The sequence below is a fragment of the Dreissena polymorpha genome, chromosome 3 (assembly GCF_020536995.1).
Source record: "Dreissena polymorpha isolate Duluth1 chromosome 3, UMN_Dpol_1.0, whole genome shotgun sequence".
NCBI classification, from domain to species: Eukaryota; Metazoa; Mollusca; class Bivalvia; order Myida; family Dreissenidae; genus Dreissena; species Dreissena polymorpha.
The window spans coordinates 77438179-77459672 of NC_068357.1; the positions used below are offsets into that span (position 1 = coordinate 77438179).

Consider the following 21494-nt stretch of genomic DNA (forward strand, 5'->3'; position numbering starts at 1 on the left):
CAAGAACGCTTGGGCCTAGGATCATGAAACTTCATAGGTACATTGATCATGACTTGCAGATGACCCCTATTGATTTTGAGGTCACTAGGTCAAAGGTCAAGGTCACGGTGACCAGAAATAGTAAAATGGTTTTTGAATGATAACTCAAGAAAGCATACGCCTAGGATCATGAAACTTCATGGGTAGATTGATCATGACTCGCAGATGACCCCTATTGATTTTGAGGTCACTAGGTCAAAGGTCAAGGTCACGGTGACCCGAAATAGTAAAATGGTTTCCGGATGATAACTCAAGAACGCATATGCCTAGGATCATGAAACTTCATTGGTAGATTGATCATGACTCGCAGATGACCCCTATTGATTTTGAGGTCACTAGGTCAAAGGTCAAGGTCACGGTGACCCAAAATAGTAAAATGGTTTTCGGATGATAACTCAAGAACGCATACGCCTAGGATCATGAAACTTCATAGGTAGATTAATCATGACTTGCAGATGACCCCTATTGATTTTGAGGTCACTAGGTCAAAGGTCAAGGTCACGGTGACCCGAAATAGTAAAATGATTTTCGGATTATAACTCAAGAACGCTTTTGCCTAGGATCATGACACTTCTTAGGTACATTGATCGTGACTTGCAGATGACCCCTATTGATTTTCAGGTGACTAGGTCAAAGGTCAAGGTCACAGTGACAAAAATCGTATTCACACAATGGCTGCCACTACAACGGACAGCCCATATGGGGGGCATGCATGTTTTACAAACAGCCCTTGTTTTTTTTCGTAACCAAATTTTGGTTCGTACCCAACTTTTTTTGGGCATAATTTTTGTACCCAAAATTGTCGTTCACATTTTTTTTCTTACCCAAAATTTTCGTACCCACATACACAATTGTGTTGAGGTAGATAAACTTAAATTGATGCTTTTATATCCATCCTTTTCAAAAGCATCGTCACACCAGTACTGTCAGTACTTTGATTTAACATGATCCTAGTAAAAGATAAATATTTCAATTTTCAGTTGGTATTCGTTATTATGCAGTATCTGTATGTTTCAGACTCTATTGCTGCCAAAGAAAGAGCATTAAAGAACGCTAACGCAGCATTTGAAGCTCATAGGGCAAAAGTAAGGCTTTCCTTTTTGTAGAGTTAATAAATTATATGAGCAACATCACGCTAAAATGGGTCTTATGCCATATGCAGCCTGGGTAGCTCCATACATGCCTGTTCATCAACGCAGTCTTATGAGGGGCTACCCTGTCCATATTGATGTCACGTAAGGTATCATGGTCTCAATAGCAGACATGGTAGTTCCTGTCCAAATTCGCGCAGGCTGGTCGGGAGCTCTCTGTCTGCATTTGGCATTCGACCCATTTTTTTCATGAAGTTGCAATTATTGTAATTATTATTTTAAAAGATTCTTTGTGCCTCATAAATGTTGCACACCTTAACTTTACACTCAAAAGTGATTTGGTTCATATCATCTGGTATAATAAACAAGTTAACAATTTAAAAAAAGGTTGTAATTTTAATTTGCTTATTTTTACTTTTATCTTTGTTTCAGACAAAGCATTTTGACGCAAGTACTAGTAAGTAACAATTAAAAATAATTTATATATCATTTTTCACAAGAAATTTCTTAGTTCTAGTTAAATGCTGTTGGTCTAGTAGATTTTGATACCTTAATCAGCGGTGTAGAATTCCTATGCCTGACTTGTCAGAAGTGGGTAATTAGACGGAGGGATATTGTTTTGGCGTTGTCCGTCCATCCGTCCGTCTTTCCGTACTTCCATTTTTCCGTCCGTCCGGCACTTTTGTGTCCGGAGCCATATCTTGGAAGTGCATTGGTGGATTACATTGAAACTTGGTATGAGTATATATATGGATAAGAGGATGATGCATGCCAAATTGCATTGTACACCATCTGTTAATAACGGAGTTATGGCCCTTTGTATCTTAAAAAAATGCTTTTTTGAGTGTCAAATATAACACTTCTGTGTCCAAAAGCATATTGGCGGGGGATATCAATTCAAAGAATTTGCTTGTTTTACTATGGGGCAAGTTGATTTTCTCAGTCAACTTGTCCAAGGACAAATACAATGTAGATGTAAGAAAGTTTGTCTTATGTTTTGAAGTTTTCTTGGCCACTTTGTTGAACCACCTTCACACATTTCGCGCAATTTTGGTTTGGACATATTTGCGCGACGTCAGTTTTGAAAAAAAGTTTTGCCAAAAGATTTTTGCAATTATTTTTGTATGACCTGATCTGGCAGAATGCTAGTGGAATACTTTATTGCACAGCTTGTTTATTACAACAATTACAGTCAATAGTCAGTACTGGATTAGGCTCTGAACTGGCAGGGGTCCAATGTCTGCGCTATTTGATTAAAGGGGTTGCACTGTTACACATAGACCTCTGATAACTTGTTATCTCATCCTGTCCTGCTGACACCTGTTTGTTTCACGAATATTGTCTTAAAATAATGCTCCATCAGCACAATTTTGTTTTAACCCTTTACCACTTAGATACGTATGTGGACGCATTTGATGTCCCTCAGAAATTTAAATTTAATTAAATACCTTTCTTACTAAATTCGAGTTATAAAGGCTTCATTTCCAACCCTTAGATACTGATGAGCATGAAACAGCATGAAACCTGAACAGACTGCGAGTTACTCGCAGGCTGTTCTGGTTTTATGCTGGTTGCAAAAGCCATTTTCACTTTCCTTCTTATGGGGGAAAGGGTTAATAAAATATGTAATATGTATGATGCATTCATAAATTGCCTTGCTTTATGTGCTATGAAAACTTGTATACAAAAATGCACATTTCAATGATCTGTGTGTTAAAAAGTTTCTATATTGAATTGAAAACATATTTGTGTTTTTGCAGAAAGCATGACATTGAAGTTTTCAGGATTGTTTGGGGGCCCTTTCTTAAAAAAAAGATTAACACTACCAACATATTCAATCAAGTTATAAGAATATTTTTTTGTATGTAATTTGAAGAGATATACTAGTATTTGGACTGGCATTTTAATGTCCATATTTTTATATTAAATAAAAAGCAAAGACATATAATGTCAAGTCATTTATTGGAAAGCGTGGTTGTGTTAAAATTGTATTGCTGTATAAACTTAGTGGTGCAGAGAACATTAAAATATTTCACTTTTGATACAAGTTTTTAATTTATTTTATTATTTTAGAAAATTTGTTTTAAAGGCCTCATTTGCAACCCATAGATACTGATGAGCAGCAAACAGCATAAAACCTGTACAGACTGCGAGTTACTCGCAGGCTTTTCTGGTTTTATGCTGTTTGCCATTTTCACTTTGCCTCTGCGTGGGAAAGGGTTAATATGGTGTGTATTTAAATGGATTTTCAATGGTTAATCTGTGTGTACCCACCCGCTATAAGTGGGTATTTAGCTCACCAGAGCACAAAGTCTAATTTTGAGCTATTGGTGTCATATGTTTTCATGTTTTGTGTGTCATCAACTTTAGCTCATTATCACACTGAACGCCACATTTTCACCCGATCAGTACAAAACTTGGTTAATTTTGACAATATCAAGGCAGAGTTTGAATCTCATCTTGTGCATCCAAAAAGTAGGTCACCTTTTAATGCCCCATCTAGGTTGGCACTTTCTGATATTGAACTGATTTTTGGTATGTGAATCTGCATGAGCTACAGATGAAGTGGGAAATTGTTTCCATTCCATTGATTTTGTAATGAAGATACGTCTCTTTGACTAATCTAAATTTTTGTCAGGGGAAGTAGTTAGCTTTTAAGGGAGATAATTTGTAATTTTCATTTGGCAGTTACAATGTCTATTTTTAACAAGGAAAGCAATATTTTTTTAAAGGGATATAATCCAAGGGAGGAGCTTTTATTAAAAGAAGTTAAACGGCATGGATATTTGAGACAAAAAGCAGATATAGAAATTCCCTCTATAATAACCATTTTCAGAAGTTAATTTACACAACCCTTTTAGATATTGAGCTGGTATTTGGTATGTGAGTCTATCTGCATGACCTTTAAATGAAGTGTGACATTTGTGGTGGTCCAATGATTTTTGGCAAAGTTCTGGGCCTTTGACTTGGACCCTTTTTTACCCAACACTTTCAGATATTGAGCTTATTTTTGGTATGTGAGTCTACCTACATGACCTACTGATGAAGTGTGACATTTATTCTGGTCCATTGATTTTTATGCTTCCCCAAAATTTTTGGGGGGAGCATATAGTCGCTGCTTCGTCTGTCTGTGTGTCCGTCTGTCCGTGCACAATTTTTGTCCGGGCTATTTCATAGCAATTAATGACCGGAATTAATGACCGGAATTCAATTAAACTTTATGGGAAGCTTCACTACCAAGAGATGTGCATATTATCAGCGGGTTCTGGTCGGATGATTTTTCACAGAGTTATGGCTCTTTGAAATTTTCTTTAAACGGTACATATAGTGCAATTCTTGTACCCCCAACTACTGACTGGAATTCAATGAAGCTCTATGGGAAGCTTAACTACCTTGAGGAGATGCGCATGTTATTTGTGGGTTCTGCTTAGATGATTTATTTAGAGAGTTATGGCCCTTTGAAATTTTAAAGTAGCTAAACCATCCATCGTATTATTTTGTACAAAGTTATGCCCCTCAAGACGTTTCCTTTTATCTGAATATATAGTGCAATATTGTGAGAAAAAAAAACTTTGGGGACCATCACCCATCTCCGACGGTTTCTTGTTTGTGAAGTTATGGGCCATGGACTAATAAATTTTCCTAAAGTAACCGTTTTTTCCGGAGGTTGTTTGAGAAACGCTTTCAAATACACAGCTGATTTCTGCTTACCTGACTTACAGATGAAATGTGAGTTTCGTTCCGGCCCATTGAGTTTTGGCAAAGTTATGACGTTAAAATAAATTTAGCGCTGCGAGTTCTCCAGAATATTAAATTAAAGCATCTAGGGAGATCAACCTACAACACTGTTCGATAGTCATCTACTCAATGAGTGCTCAAGGGAGATAAACCCATACAGTTGTATAAGCACAGACATGGCAAAAGACCGTCACAGTTAACAGGCCAGACTGGCCTACCAGAAGAAAAAATTAACAGGCCAGTTGAAATTTTGCAGGCCTCAATTTTATGTGTTTGACCGGGGAGTGCATAGAGCCATTAGTCTCGGCAAAGTAAATTCACAAAAGGGTAAACATAAGCATGAAAACTTGATTTGGGAAAATAAATTAAGCGTGTTAGTTTCAGTTTGTGGATATATTTACGCTTTAAACATATATACTGCATTACTTGAGTGTTGTCGATGTATTTAGTGAAGAGTAATTAATATATTAAATAAGTTTACCTTTAAATATCCATTTCATTAACATGCCATTACAGTAAACTGTATAGAGTGGCAAACATAAAGCAGAATATGCACGTGAATCTGATTAAACACAGATCCACTTACATATAAATCAAATCATGTTTGTCTTTTTTTTTTGCATTTTCGAACTAAAATCCTGTAACTGTTAAATGTATTTTTCTTCCCGAGTAGACTGCAATCCAATTTTCAAACACTTGTTCTGTGACATTCAGTACATACATTTCCAAATAGAAAGTTTTATTGTTTCTAAATCGTATGCTCCATCTTAGAATGACAAGCGCTTTTCATTAATCCATACTAATTATATGACGTCCGTCGTTAATTCGATTGTTACTTGTCCTTTTCGCTGAGCATCGTTATTTCTTTTTATTGTCCGCCATCTTTGATCATGTTAACAACATGTGTGCAACCAACGTACTGAGTCTACTACTTGTATATGTTCGACTACTTTCGCGAACCAATAGTTAAGTATAATGTCATTCGGCGAGATGCTCCGTTAACGTTTTGAATCACTTTCGGAATTTATCAATGCAGTTTGATACGAAATTAAACGAATTATGTCCGGAAATATCATGAGTCGGTAATCATGAAATAATGTTGTGAAAACTGCAAGAGGGTTACACTCCTTTAAAGCAAAAAATTGCCGGCCAGTAAGGCCGACAATTTTGCATTTCACCGTCGGACTTATTAAATATTCGTCGGCAATGGCCCAAGGGCTTTCGCCGTGTCTGTAAGCATCTACTAAATGAGTGCTCAAGGGAGATTAACCCATACAGTTGTATAAGCGTCTACTCAATAAGTGCTCAAGGGAGATAAACCTATATAGTTGTGTAAGCGCCTATGTGTAGCTATTTTCCACATGTTGCTTTGTTGGGAAATAAATAAATCATTGACTTATCGTGCTTGGAACATTCACTCCATTAACGCAAAAATCAATCAACTCGGTGGATAGTCGAGTGGGTTACATCCAAGACGGTTTAGTTAAAATATATAACAGAAACAAAAGGGGCACTTTAAATTATTCAATCTTTTTTGCGTTTGTAATGCTTTTGTTATAAATTTGTAATAATGATTACTCAAAAATGAAAATTAATTTCCGGAAGGATTTAGGTCACTTGTGTTACTTCACTTCCTGATGTACACTTTCCTCTATTTTTTATGTCATCCAGTCTATACTGGGGGATATAATGTATTGTTTTTGCCCTGTCTGTTGGTTTGTTTGCGTCAAACTTTAACATTGGCCATAACTTTTTCACTATTAAAGATACAACTTGATATTTGGCATGCATGTGTATCGCATGGAGTTGCACATTTTGGGTGGTGAAAGGTCATCCTTCAAGGTCAAGGTAAATGGTCAAATTTTGAAATATTGAAGATAGCAACTTGATATTTGGCATGCATGTGTTGAAGAATGACTTCAAATTCTTCAAGGTCAAATGTCAAGGTCAAATATATGGGGGACATAGTGTTTCACAAGCACATCTTGTTTTAAAATCTCTGCATTTCCACAGTCTGTGAACAAGTCACTTTAATTGATTATTTAACAAATTGACTAAACATTAATTCCCTTTTTGAACATAAAATTTATATTAAATATAAGAGCAACCTGTTAAATAATGCTACATATGCATAAAGATTAATTCATCAGTTGTAACTGTGACAAGCTCTTGATACATGCACTCTTTGCCTTCACAATTGAACTTAAGCACAGAGATAAAGCATTATCTGGTGGACCTGCAAATTATGACACTCACATGACTTACATGTATAGAAAATTTAAACTTTTGATAATTAATATGATTGCATATCCGTTTGATTTTATGGCAAGATTTAAAAATGGGGCAGTGTGTTCAGCAATTCAGATAGCCCAAATTTGATTTGCTTGAGAGACAAGACGGACTTTGGTCGAAGTGGTGGACTTGTACCTTAGCCTTTTGTTAACTCTGTATAATAAAGCTGGGGGTTATTGTGAGGCAAAAGCTGTTATTGTACAGGGTTTAAGTTGTGTAATAGGTAATAAATCTAGTTAGAACATATGTCAGCATCAGTAATGGCAGCCGCATCAGTGTCTTTGGAGACTAAAGATTCCGATACATTAGAGGCATATCTTTGCGCCACTTGTAAGAATAAAAACACTAAGACTGAGGCAACGGCTTATTGTAAAAAGTGTGACTCTTGCTTTTGTGACCAGTGCGTTAATCTACACAGTCAGTTGTTTCAAAACCACGCCACTTATGGGCGTGAAGAAATGGAGAAGTGGCCAGTTGCCATGGCTACACAGGAGTTTCTGGAGAACTGTGAAGTCCATAAGGGGAAGAAACTAAAATTTTTCTGTGAGGACCACAGCCAACTGTGTTGCAGTACTTGCAATCAAGTGAGTCATCGGTATGTACATTGTAGTATTTTGTATTCTATTTGCTAGTTTTAGCTCACCTGAGCACAACGTGCTTAATGGTGAGATTTTGTGATCACCTTTTGTCTGCAATCTGTCTTCAATATACGTCTTCTGAACAATCTAGAGGCCACATTTATTGTCCAATTTTCATGAAACTCGGTCAGAAGATTTGTCCCAATGATATCTTGGATGAGTTGGAAAATGGTCCGAGTTGGTTGAAAACATTTCTGCCAGAGGGCGTGGCTTTTTTTCTTAAATGGGTATAGTAAATCTTTGTTAACACTCTAGAGGACACTTTTATCGTCCAATCATCATGTACCTTGGTCAGTTGATTTTTCCCAATGATATCTAAGACGTGTTCAAAAATGGTTTTGGTTGGTTGAAAAACATGGCCGCCAGGGGAGGAGGGGGGGGGGGCAGGGCATTTTCCTTATATGGCTGTAGTTAAACCTTGTTCACACTCTTAAAGTCACATTTATAGTCCAATCAGCATGAAACTTGATCAGAACATTTGTTCTAATGATATATTGGATGAGTTTGAATGGTTCTGGTCTGTTGAAAAAATGGCTGCCAGGGGGCGGGTCATTTTTCCTTATATGGCTAAAGTTAATCCTTGTTAACACTCTAGTTTATGATAAAACCTGGGTTTCTTGTTTACAATGCAAGTACAGTCCAAGTGCTGAAACCATGGACATATAAGCGAGATTCTTTGTATAATCAACAAAATTGATTGAATCAAGTGTTATATTTGTAGCTACTTCTGTTATTAAATCTATCAAAGAAATACAGTAACACATAATCACTAACTAAGGACAGAATGTTTGTGTTATAAGCTGATATTTGACCCAACAAAAGAAAGAATTATACAGTGCATGTTTTCTATATAAATGCTCTGTGAACAAAGTGCAATAATTTATTGATTAATGATCATTTTCTGCATTTCAGACAGTGTTCAAAGATGACCTTGATTGCTGACACCTCTTTGTCTGCAACAGACCATCAGCATCTGGTAGCCAAGATAAACACCATTCTGGATCAACTTATGAAGCTGCAAACAAACTGGGAGAGCAACATGAAGTCACTTCAAGTGTCATATGAAGAGAGGCTTAAAGAGGTGAGAAGTATGAGAAAGAGAATAAATGCCACCTTAGATGAGCTGGAAAAGACCACACTGAAGGAATTGGATGAAGTGAAGGCCAGCTGGAATGCCTCCTTCAAGTTTGATGTTGATGCATGCTCTAGACTTCGTATTAAGCTGACGCATCTCAATCAAACATTACAGGAAACTGGCAAAAAGAATGCAGAGCTGGCATTCATAGCTTATCAGAAAAGTGCACAGATGTTAAAACAAGTGGACAAATACCTGAACAACAATTCAGTACAAAGAGAAGTTTCCTTAAAGTTGATAGTTTACAATGACATTAAAGCGTATTTATCCAACCTTACAGTTCTTGGTCAAACCATACATGTTCAGAAAGAACTGACTATGCAGGAAAGTTCAGACAAGGCTATCTCAGTTGCAGGGACTACTCCAGTTAGTGTGAGATTACCAGACGGTGCCAACTGTGATATCAGGGGCATTTGTAGTCTTTTTAATGGTCAGATACTTGTTGCAGATAATAAGGGACTTAAGCTGTTGGATCTGCAGCACAAGGTGGTCTGTGAGTGTGATATGTCTTGGTCTCAATATGACATGTGTCTGATCACCCCCTGTCAGGTAGCAGTTATTTTGGACAGAAGTATCCAGTTTGTCTCTGTGAACAGTGGAAAGCTGGTGAAGGGCAGGGAGCTACAGCTACAACATACATGTAGAGGTGTTGCCCATCACCAGGAAAACCTGTATGTAACCTCCCGCACTGCTCTGTACAAGTACACTCTCACTGGCACACTGGTGAACAAGATGTATGAGGATACATCTACTTCCCTTACAGGTAATTGTCTTGAACTTATATTTAAAAAAAAAATAATGTCAAAATAGCATTACTCCAAAAACAATGTTACAACAATGTTCTGTAAATGTTTATTTATTATTTATTATATTGAAGTTTTTATTTGTTTAACTCTATGATCATGTACGCTAAATATTATAAATTTTGTTTTTAGCTCACCTGAGCACAATGTGCTCATGGTAGCATGAACCAACAAGGGAGGCAACTTGTAATGTCACAAATTGGCAGTGAACAAAAAGTGGTACTTTATTATCTCGCTTAACATGGGTCTTAATTACGTTTAAATGCTCGTTTTTGATTGGATGAAACAGTTCGAAATTATCCAATAAATAAAGTCGAGATATTTATCTTGCGGACCATTCAATGCCATGCCGCAGGCAAGCAATGTAGAAAGTAAAAATGTAGACCATAAAGTTTGTTAGGTTTTTTTCGCAGTCATAGACAGTGTTCCTGGCTGAAAACAATTTAATATTACTTTTAAATCATTTATGAGTTAGTATTTAATTTAGCAAGACATTGGTAGAATTTATGTGTAAAACATAAGAATTTTGATTTAAACTTGTGTCTGCTAAAATTTAACGAGTGGCTATGGAAATTACCGATTGTACAGATGCATCAACAGACATATGCCAAACAACAGAACAGCTTGCATATTTCATGTTTATCAGCCTTGAAATCACCAATTTTTTTAATGAGAATCAAAATCATTATTTTATCAACCAGTAATGGTCAGTAATATCTTTGGGCGTAACCATCTTATTTTGCAGAGACCGCGACATATTTCCGACGATCGGTTATTTCCGTAACCATATGGAAATATAAGCTGACATGTTTTTGTTTCTAATGTTTCTCTCGAATATTCTACCACGAAATTAGTGTACATTGTATACCATTACACAAATGAATAACAAGTAATATTTCCTTGATTTTGGTGAGGAACACAGTCTATGAATGCTTATGAGTGCATAAAATATTGAAAAGTTAATCATATTTCAGTTTTTTGTTCCATCCGATGGTTTCATCAATTCCAATAGCTCTGAGTCACTCAATTATATTGGAAATTATTACCAATATCTGATCAAACTTGTATTACTTATTAGTCCCATACCGGTTTCACCGGAGGGGATTTATGGTTTTTCGCTCTGTGTGTCCGTCACACTTTTCTGAATCCTGCGATAACTTTAAAAGTTCTTAATATTTTTTCATGAAACTTGAAACATGGATAGATAGCAATATGGACATTATGCACGTCACTTCATTTAGTTCCTACGTCAAAAATTATGGTTGCTATGGCAACAAATAGACTAGAAATACTGCTGAAAATGGTGTTTTTTTCTGGATCCTGCGATAACTTTTAAAGTTCTTTGTATTTTTTCATGAAACTTGAAACATGGATTGATGGCAATATGGCCATTATGCACGTCATTTCATTTTGTTTCTACGTCAAAAATTATGGTTGCTATGGCAACAAATAGACTAGAAATACTGCTGAAAATGGTGTTTTTTTCTGGATCCTGCGATAACTTTTAAAGTTCTTCATATTTTTCCATGAAACTTGAAACATGGATAGATGGCAATAAGGACATTATGCACGTCATTTCATTTTGTTCCTCCGTCAAAAATTCTGGTTGCTATGGCAACAAATAGATTAGAAATACTGCTGAAAATGGTGGTTTTCTGGATCCTGCGATAACTATAAAAGTTCTTCATATTTTTTTTTAATGAAACTTCCAACATGGATAGATGGCAATATGGACATTATGTGCGTCATTTCATTTTGTTCCTACGTCAAAAATTGTGGTTGCTATGGCAAAAAAAAACATTCTGACAATGGTGGAATTTCTGACAATGGCGGAGCCGGTAGGGGAATTATATTGCTTGGCAATAGTCTTGTTTTTATCTTGAAACTTCTATCACATAAATGTTAGTTTTTATGCCCCCTTTCAAAGAACTTGCGTTTAGGTTTCGAAAAATGCTCATAACTTTTATGTCCCTTAAGATATAACCTTCATATTTGGTATGCATGTGTATATGGACAAGGCTTTTCCATATGCACACAAAGTTTTACCCCTGTGACCTTGACCTTGAACTTGGGGTCTGCGTTTAGGTTTCGAAATGTGCGTTTAGGTTTCGAAAAATGCTCATAACTTCTATGTCCCTTGAGATATAACCTTCATATTTGGTATGCATGTGTATATGGACAAGGCCTTTCCATACGCACACAAATTTTGACCCCTGTGACCTTGACCTTGAACTTAGGGTCCGCGTTTAGGTTTCGAAATCTGCGTTTAGGTTTCAAAAAAAGCTCATAACTTCTATCAAGCGTTTATAGGGGGCATAAGTCATCCTTTGGTGAGAGCTCTTGTTTTGGATTAAAGTCGTCAATTTTATATAGATTTCTCTATTGTTTGAAATACATTTAAAGGGGCCTTTTCACAGATTTTGGCATGTTTTGAAGTTTGTCATTTAATGCTTTATATTGATAAATGTTAACATTGGGTCAAAAAATCTACAGTAAAAAACAAGAATACAATTAAAGAATTTAAAAAAAAAGTAACCCTCAACGCGGCTCGAACCACTGACCACTGCAGTCATGGAGCAAAAGTCAACCGCTCTATCCACTAGACCATCCGCTCTTATACCATTTTGAATGTATTTTTTACCCCAGATATGCAATCCTCGTAGTATCAAAAAATACAATGACAACAACAGAATTCTCCAAATTTTTCAATTTGTTTCGCGCCTAGAATTCCTGCCAAAAATGGTCATGTTAGTATGGAAATACTTGATATCTAAATTTATTAGCCTTTGGGTGTTGTAAAGACATGAAATATTTAATGAAATGCCTCAAAGTGTAGATTTTTTTTTCATTTAGTAAAAGAAAGAAACCCTTAAGTGGCTGAAGAGAACTTGTGGCTGAATACAAAGAAAAAGAGGCTATATGCTTGTTGAAAATAAATGTAAATATCATTCTATATGAACTTTCTTATCAAAAGTGGTATGTTTAGTGAATAGTGGAGATACATTTTGAAGAATAAACAATATAATTATAAATGTTTTGGTGAAGTGCATGTCATCCAGTATTATTATAATATTAGTTTTGGTCTAAAAAACCAATAACATTTCTTACAGTTCATAACCCCTTGTTGCCAAAAAAAATATCATGAAAAATAGAATTTTAAGAGTAACCTATTAAAACAAACATAAAATGCTTTAATTGAACCTAGATTTTATATCTGCACTCATTTGTCATCAATAACTTATGTTTAAGAAAATTATTGTTTCATGCTACTCATGGTACCAGTTTTTTGTCAGAAAATTAATTACATTATTTTTAAGTGCGTAATCCCTTAATGTTGCCAAAAATTCATAAAACATATAATTTTCAAAGAAATCAATTAAAACAAAAAGAAAATGCCTTCTTAAAACTTAAATATTATTCCTGCAAGCATTTTACATCAATTATTAATGTTTGAAAAAATCAATGGTTCATGCTACTCATGGTGAGCTTTTGTGATCGCCTTTTGTCCGTCGTGCGGCGTCAACATTTGCCTTGTTAACACTCTAGAGGCAACATTGATTGTCCAATCTTCATGAAATTTGGTCAGAAGATTGGTCTCAATAATATCTTGGATGAGTTTAAAAATGGTTACGTTTGCCTTAAAAACATGGCCACCAGGGGTTGGGACATTTTTCCTTATATGGCTATATATGGCTTTAGTAAAACCTTGTTAACACTCTAGAGGCCACATTTATTTCCAATCTTTTTGCAATTTGGTCATTAGATTGGTCTCAATTATATCTTCGAGGAGTTCAAAAATGATTGCGTTTGCTTGAAAAACATGGCTACCAAGGGGCGGGGCATTTTTCCTTATATGGCTAAATATGGCTATAGTAAAATCTGATTAACACTAAAAGGGCCACATTTATTGTCAGATATTCATTTAACTTTGTCAGAAGATTCATCCCAACAATATCTTGGACAAGTTGATGATGCCGGTTGGATGAAAAACATGACCGCCTAGGGTCGGGGCATTTTTCCTTATATGGCTATGGTAAAACATTGTTAACACTCTAGAGGCCACATTTATTTTCCCGTCTTCATGAAACTTGGTCAGAAAATTTTTCCCAATGATATCTTGGACGAGTTCCAAAATGGTTTTGGTTGCTTTAAATACATGGCCACAAGGGGGCGAGGCATTTTCCTTATATGGCTATAAATGGCTTTAGTTAAAACTTGTTAACACTATAGAGGCCACATTTATTGTCCAATCTTCATGAAATTTGGACAGAAAATTTTTCCCAATGATATCTTGGATGACTTCGAAAATGGTTATGTTTGCTTGAAAAACATGGCCACCAAGGGGTGGGGCATTTTTCCTTATATGGCTATAGTAAAATCTTATTAACATTCTAGAGGCCACAGTTATTGTCGGATCTTCATGAAACTTGGTCAGAAGATTCATCCCAATAATATCATGGACGAGTTCAAAAACGATGCCGGTTGGTTGAAAAACATGGTCGCCAGGGGGCGGGGAATTTTTCCTTATATGGCTATAGTAAAACCTTGTTTACACTCTACAGGCCACATTTATTTCTCCGATCTTCGTGAAACTTGGTCAGAAGATTTGTCCCAATGATATCTTGGATGAGTTCGAAAATGGTTTTGGTTGTTTCAAAGACATGGCCACCAGGGGCGGGGCATTTTTCCTAATATGGCTATATTATAATTGCTTTAGTAAAACTTTATTAACACTCTAGAGGCCACATTCATTGTCCGATCTTCATGAAACTTGGTCAGAATATTTGTCCCAATGATATCTTGAATGAGTATGAAAATGGTAAAATGAAAATGGCTCGAAAAAAATGGCTGCCAAGGGGCGGGGCATTTTTCCTTATATGGCTATAGTAAAATCTTGTTAACACTCTAGAGGCCACATTTACTGTCCAATCTACATGAAACTTGGTCAGAAGATTCATCCCAATAATATCTTGGACGAGTTCAAAAATGATGCCGGTTGGTTTGAAAACATGGCTGCCAGAGGGCGCGGCATTTTTCCTTATATGACTATAGTAAGACCTTGTTAACACTCTAGAGGCCACATTTATCTTCCGATTTTCATGAAACTTAGTCAGAAGATTTGTCCCAATGACACCTCGATCGAATTTGAAACTGAATCAATCTGGGTCTGGCTGACAGTGGGCGGGGCAGTTTTCCTTATTTGGCTATAGAGAAACCTTGTAAACACTCTAGATACCACATTTTTTGGTCCGATCTAAATGAAACTTGGTCAGAAGATTTGTCCAAATGACACCTGGATTGAGACTGGGTAATGCTGGGTCAAAAACTAGGTCACTAGGTAAAAAAAAGAAAAACCTTGTAAACACTGTAGAAGTCACATTTCATGCCCAATCTTCATGTTACTTTGTCAACATGTTTGTCTAAATGATATGTTGGTTGAATTCAAAAGTGGTTCCCGTCCATTGAAAAACATGGACGCAAGTGGGCGGGGCAATTTCCCTTATTTGGCTATAGAAATACCTTTGGAACACTCTAGAAGTCACAATTTTTGCCCAATCATTATGAAACTTGGTCAAAACATTGTTTTAATTGATATCTCGGACGAGTTTGAAAATGGTCCAGATCGGTGAAAAAACATGGCAGCCAGTGGGCGGGGCAGTTTTCTCTATATGTATTTAGTGAAAACATGTGAAGACCCAATTTTCATGAAATTTGGTCAGAACATTTGTTTCCTAGACACAAGAGTGAAGTTCGAAAATGGTTCCGGTCCGTTGAAAAACATGGCTGGGAGGGTGGTTAGTGCCTTTTCCTTATATTTATATAGTAAGAAAAGCTTGTGAACACTCTTGAAGTCACATTTTTTGCCCAATCAGCATGAAACTTGGTGAAAACATTGGTTTTATTGATATCTCGGACAAGTTCGAAAATGGCTCAGACCGGTGAAAAAAACACACTTTTTAGCTCACCTGATTGCTCAGGTGAGGTTTTAGGATCAGTCTTCGTCGGTTGGTCGTCCGTCCACATTTGGTTTGTAAACACTCTAACATTCACATTCTTTATCAAAGTTGCTAAGAAGCTATATGGCCACAAGATCTCAGTCAATTTGATAATGAGCAAAATCATAAATAAATGCCAGAATTGTTGCCCTTAGATTGTCAATATCTAGGCAAAGTTTGACATTGGGTCATGTGGGGTCAAAATCTTGGTTACGAGGTCCAAATCTTACAAAAACCTTGTAAACACATGTTGAATTAGCATTACTTGCAAATGTTTGCATTGCAATAAACCCATGGAAATGGATCGTACTCAATCAGAATTAATTATATGCTCACACTGCAAAAGTAAACAGAAGGGAACCAATGCTCTAGAGTACTGAATGTTCAACTAAGCAATGAACAACGCCTTGTAAAAAAAAAGGGGGAGCGAACTAGGGCCATCTTGGCCCTCTTGTTTTTTTAATGGTGATAATAAATGTATACAGTCTAAATCATTTTTTGTTATATCTATGCAGTCTGGAGATGTGCAGTGAGTCAAAGTGGTGACAAGATCTATGTTACAAACCATAGCCAACACAAGCTCCTCACCCTGGCCAGGGATGGGGCTGTTATCTCCACCTTCACTGACACAGAACTTACATGGCCATACGGAGTAAATGTGACGCCTGCAGGACAAGTGCTAGTATGTGGTCTATGGTCAAACACTGTCATACAGGTTGACAGAGAGGGCAAGAAGAAGATTGCTACGCTTGCTACACAGAAGGATGGACTTAAATACCCTCAATCAGTCTTCTATAATCAGAAATCTGGCTCTGTCATTGTGGGACAAGACAATAAAGAAAGCATCCTGGTGTTTAATTTAAAATGAAATCAATGTTCCGAGAAAAGCATCCTTATTGTTTACATTTAGATTTTGTTTCTTTCTGTTAATATATTTTCATAATTATGTATTGTTGAGGTCGGGTTAACAAGTATTGGATTCTTCTTCAGAATTGATAAATATTTTATTTGTTACATCAATCGTCTGGACATGTGCAGTGAGTCCCAGTGGTGACAAGATCTATGTTACCAACTATGAACACCACAAGCTCCTCACTCTGTCCAGGGATGGGACTGTTATCTCCACCATCACTGACACAGAACTAAAAGGGCCGTGGGGAGTTCATGTGACACCTGCAGGACAAGTGCTTGTTTGTGGATCCAGGTCTAACACTGTCATTCAGGTGGACAGAGAGGGCAAGAAGAAGATTGCTATGTTGGCTACACAGAAGGATGGAATTAAACCCCCTGTATCAGTCTTTTATAACTGGAAATCTGGCTCTGTCATTGTGGGACAATACGAAGAGGACAATATCCTGGTGTTTAATATATAGTCTATCTTGTATTTAGAGAGCACTTAAGGGAGTAACCAAAAGTGGTCTCTTTTAATAAAATGGTCTTTAAATAAAAAAGGCCATTTGTGATGAATGCGGACCTTTGATTTTAAATCCAGATATCGGATTATCTCCATTTGACACAGCGATTTCTGCGTTTGTAATCAAATGAATCTAAATATAAATAAAATGGATAAAACAATTTTTTACTTAAAATAAGTTGTAGTTGTTCTCCTTAATTCTAAATACAATGTAAATGGTTTGCACGGAGAATGGATTTATCCGACTCCAAACTCATTCGCGATTAAATTTACGTGCCGTTTTACTCTTCGACACTTCCAATACCCGAATTTTCTCATTTAACTTTATTACTTTCTGTTTTAACATTTTAATTTCTGCATGTAAGCTTAAATATATCTGACTCGATTATGGTACATAGGGAAATAAATGAAACACCTTGATTGAAAACTAAATAAACACGCCTGATTGGAAAATTCGCTAAAACAAACTAATAAGCATAATAACAATTACATTTTTTTTTAACAGATTTTGCTACATGTTACCGATTATTAGTTTATTTTTTACACCTCTCGAGAACACTGTGAAAATGTTTGTCGCGTCGGCGCATTGTTTCTGCAATAAAGTCTGCGATTAAATTTGTCACTTAACATCCCAGATAGTAAACTCTTTAACCCGTAGACTGTTAGCGATACCTCACTGTATTATTCGACACCAAAAATTGATACGCAGTCAGCATTAACACCGGTCAGAACTGGTCATTGAGACAAAGGAAAATGGCTGGTGTGAAATCAAAACAAAGGTTAATAGTTGACGTTATCGGCTTAGATAAACAATCAACACTGATTTGTCCCTGAACGGTCAACAGATTTACCACTTTTACCTTAAAGCGGTCGCTTAATTCAAGACTCGGGCATCAAAATACACTAAAATCAGCGGTCGCTGGTCGCGTAAGACAAAAGTCGCTCAATACAATATGAAAATATAGTTAAAACGCTCGGGCGGGATTTAAAGTGGTCGCGTAAGACAAAAGTCTCTTAATTCAAGTGGTTGCAAGCACAAGACTGACTGTACAATGAAATCAATTTTCTGAAAAAACACCATTATTGTTACCATTTGAATAAAAATGTACATGTTTAGCCTTCTGAAATTCATTAGGTTCTATTATTGTCAGAAGATGTAAAAAGTTGTGCTTTTGTTTTATGTTTTAATTTGTGGATTGTACAGTGAAATCTTTATTGGAAATAACAAACAGATAATTATAAACATAATGTTTAAACTTTGATCTTTATATTTGTTGCTGTTTATCTTCTGTAATATTATTAAATAATCTATTGTGTTGATAGTGTCAAACCGCCATCTTGAAAATAGGTTCTTGTTGAATGTGGATTCTGAATGGCTATTCCAAATTCAAGATTTGCACACTATAAATAGCCTTAAAACATTGACATTGCAGGGGAGGTTATTTTCTTGTGAAAAAATGTCAACAGACGTAGAATGGAAAATACTGATAAATAAACGATTTTGTGTTACTTAGAAACGCTTTATGAACAATACATAAAAGAGGAAATATTTGATAAGAACGCACTGAGTCCTGATGAATTACAATATTGATCTGTTTTTGCAGCAAAACGATGATGACTGTGTAAAAACTTTTTTCCATAATGACTGCTGCTTTTTGTGGGAATTTTCTATCACATGACAACTCAACAAGAACCCACAACTCAACAAGAGCCTACCATATAATAGATCCATGTTCAATCTGAAAGATATCGGTTAAAAAAAATGAAGAGCAGTGAGTCATCATAGTAGTTGCCAGTTATATGTATTTGCCTTAATGTAAAATGTTCATGTGCATAATTTTGTTTTACATGCAGGTTTTAAGAAATATAATCTTGTACAGTGCCCTTATTTTACTTGCTTATTTAGTAAATTCAAATTTTAACAACTCTCCATCAGTATTGTTTTTCCTTAATAGCAGAACAGATAATATGGTAATTCAATCAACTTAATGACAGTATTTGTATATTAAAGAGCATCACTACATCACTTTGATAGTGTGTAGTACCTGACAAGATCATGACTTAAAGGGACTTGTTCACAGTTTGGCAAAATGAAAATTATCTTAAAAGTTGTACTAGATTCAAAGAAGAATCTATGCATCAGAATTAAACAAGCAAAAAGACAACCCTGACTTAGATATTTTTTGTAATATACACCTATTGTAACCAAATAATTATCAAGCTTACATACTTAAATTGATTTGTATTGACTGGGCTATTAGGACTCTACTTCTTATGGCATTAATCTTAAGACTTTGTGAATCCTCTAACACACCCTAACTAACAGTCTAACGTTAAATTTGTACTATGTTCTGCAAACTTGTTCTTCAACCTCTCTTCTTAGTAGTTTACATGATTTGCAGAAGAATTTTGATAAGTAGAATTTGGCAAGCAACTTGTCAATTGACTAGTGATTAATTTTTATATATCTACATTCCAGAGCAAGTACTTAATGGTTTAATGCGCTCGAAAGAGAACATATAGTAGTCACAACATCTGTGCAAGGGTCTTTGGGGAGAGGTTCGCCCCTCCAGATTTCATGTCCGCCCTGTTACTTTTACATCCTTTTTAGCTCATTTTTTTTTTTTTTAATTATGAGCTATTTTCATCACCTTGGCGTCCGCGTCGGCATCCGGTCAAGTTTTGCGTTTAGGTCCACTTTTCTCATAAAGTATCAATGCTGTTGCATTCAAACTTGATACACTAACTAACTATCATGAGGGGACTGGGCAGGCAAAGTTAGATAACTCTGGCGTGCATTTTGACAGAATTATGTGCCCTTTTTATACTTAGAAAATTGAAAATTTTGGTTAAGTTTTGTGTTTAGGTCCATTTTATTCCTTAAGTATCAAAGCTATTGCTTTCATACTTGCAACACTTACTAACTATTTAAGGGGACTGTGCAGGCAAAGTTATGTAACTCTGATTGGCATTTTGACATAATTATGTGCCCTTTTTATACACAGAAAATGGAAAATTTGGTTAAGTTTTGTGTTTAGGTCCACTTTATTCCTAAAGTATCAAAGCTATTGCTTTCATACTTGCAACACTTACTAACTATCATAAGGGGACTGTGCAGGCAAAGTTATGTAACTCTGACTGGCATTTTGACGGAATTATGGTCCCTTTATACTTAGAAAATTGAAAATTTGATTAAGTTTTGTGTTTTGGTCCACTTTACCCCTAAAGTATCATAAATATTGCTTTCATACTTGGAACACTCACAAACTATCATAAGGCGACAGTTAAGGACAAGTTGCATAACTCTGGTTGTCATTTTTACGGAATTATGGCATTTTTTGACTTAGTAACTTTGAATACATGGTTACATTTTGTGTTTAGATCCACTTTACTTCTATAGTACCAAGGCTAATATTACTTTTAAACTTCAAATACTTTCATGCTATCATGAGGGTACTGTACCTTGCAAGTTGAATTTTACCTTGATCTTTGAATGACCTTAACTCTCAAGGTCAAATTATTAAATTTTGCTAAAATTGCCATTACTTCTTTATTTATGATAAGATTTGATTGATACTTTGACAAAACAACTCTTACCTGACATACCACAATAGACTCCACCCATCCACCATCCCCCCCCCCCCCCCGAATCCCCCTAAACATTTTTTTTTTAAGATCATCTTATAAATGACCACCACACCCTCACACTATATACACAACCCCCCCCCCCCCCCAAAAAAAAAATTTTTTTTTTTTTTTTTTTTTTTTAATATGTTTTTTTGTGCATTTTTTTGCATTTTTGGAAGATAATTTAATAAATGACCACACCCCCACACTATACACAAATTGAGATAGGTCCCTTAACCTTTAAAAAGAAAAATAGATGAGCGGTCGGCACCCGCAAGGCGGTGCTCTTGTATTGATTTTAATATGACTTGTACTTATATTTCCTTTAACTAGAAATGTGTTAGGTAGAACTCTAACGCTCCTCGGCATATATTCAAAGTTACATTTCGAGGTCATACAATTTAGTTTATACTACGTTAATTAAATGTACCTGCATGGGTGAAATTTTTCCGGTTTGTGCTGGAATTACTTTTTTCAGGGCACCAAAATGTAAATTGATAAATGTAAATTCAATGAGATAATTGGGGGGGGGACCATCCTCCTAAGCAACAAGAAACGTTTATCAAGAAAAAGAATCACGGAAATAAGAATAGATGCTTTGTTGTGGATATTGGCGAATGTGTTTTGTTGAAAGAGCGGCAATGTCGGTATTTTAACAAATGCAAGTGCTTGAAAGAGTTCTCATTATTTACATTGTAATCACTCTGAAAAATAAAGGGAG

At 35.9% G+C, this 21494-nt stretch overlaps 1 protein-coding gene across 1 annotated transcript in view; it reads left to right on the forward strand.

Moving 5' to 3' along the window:
- Positions 1-21494, forward strand: part of LOC127874841 (chromatin-remodeling ATPase INO80-like) — a 136724-nt gene that overhangs the window by 25434 nt on the left and 89796 nt on the right. Inside the window, exons 11-12 of the mRNA XM_052419482.1 lie at positions 1057-1124; positions 1563-1587. Coding sequence (XP_052275442.1) covers positions 1057-1124; positions 1563-1587 — 93 coding nt within the window. The remainder of the gene's footprint in view (positions 1-1056; positions 1125-1562; positions 1588-21494) is intronic.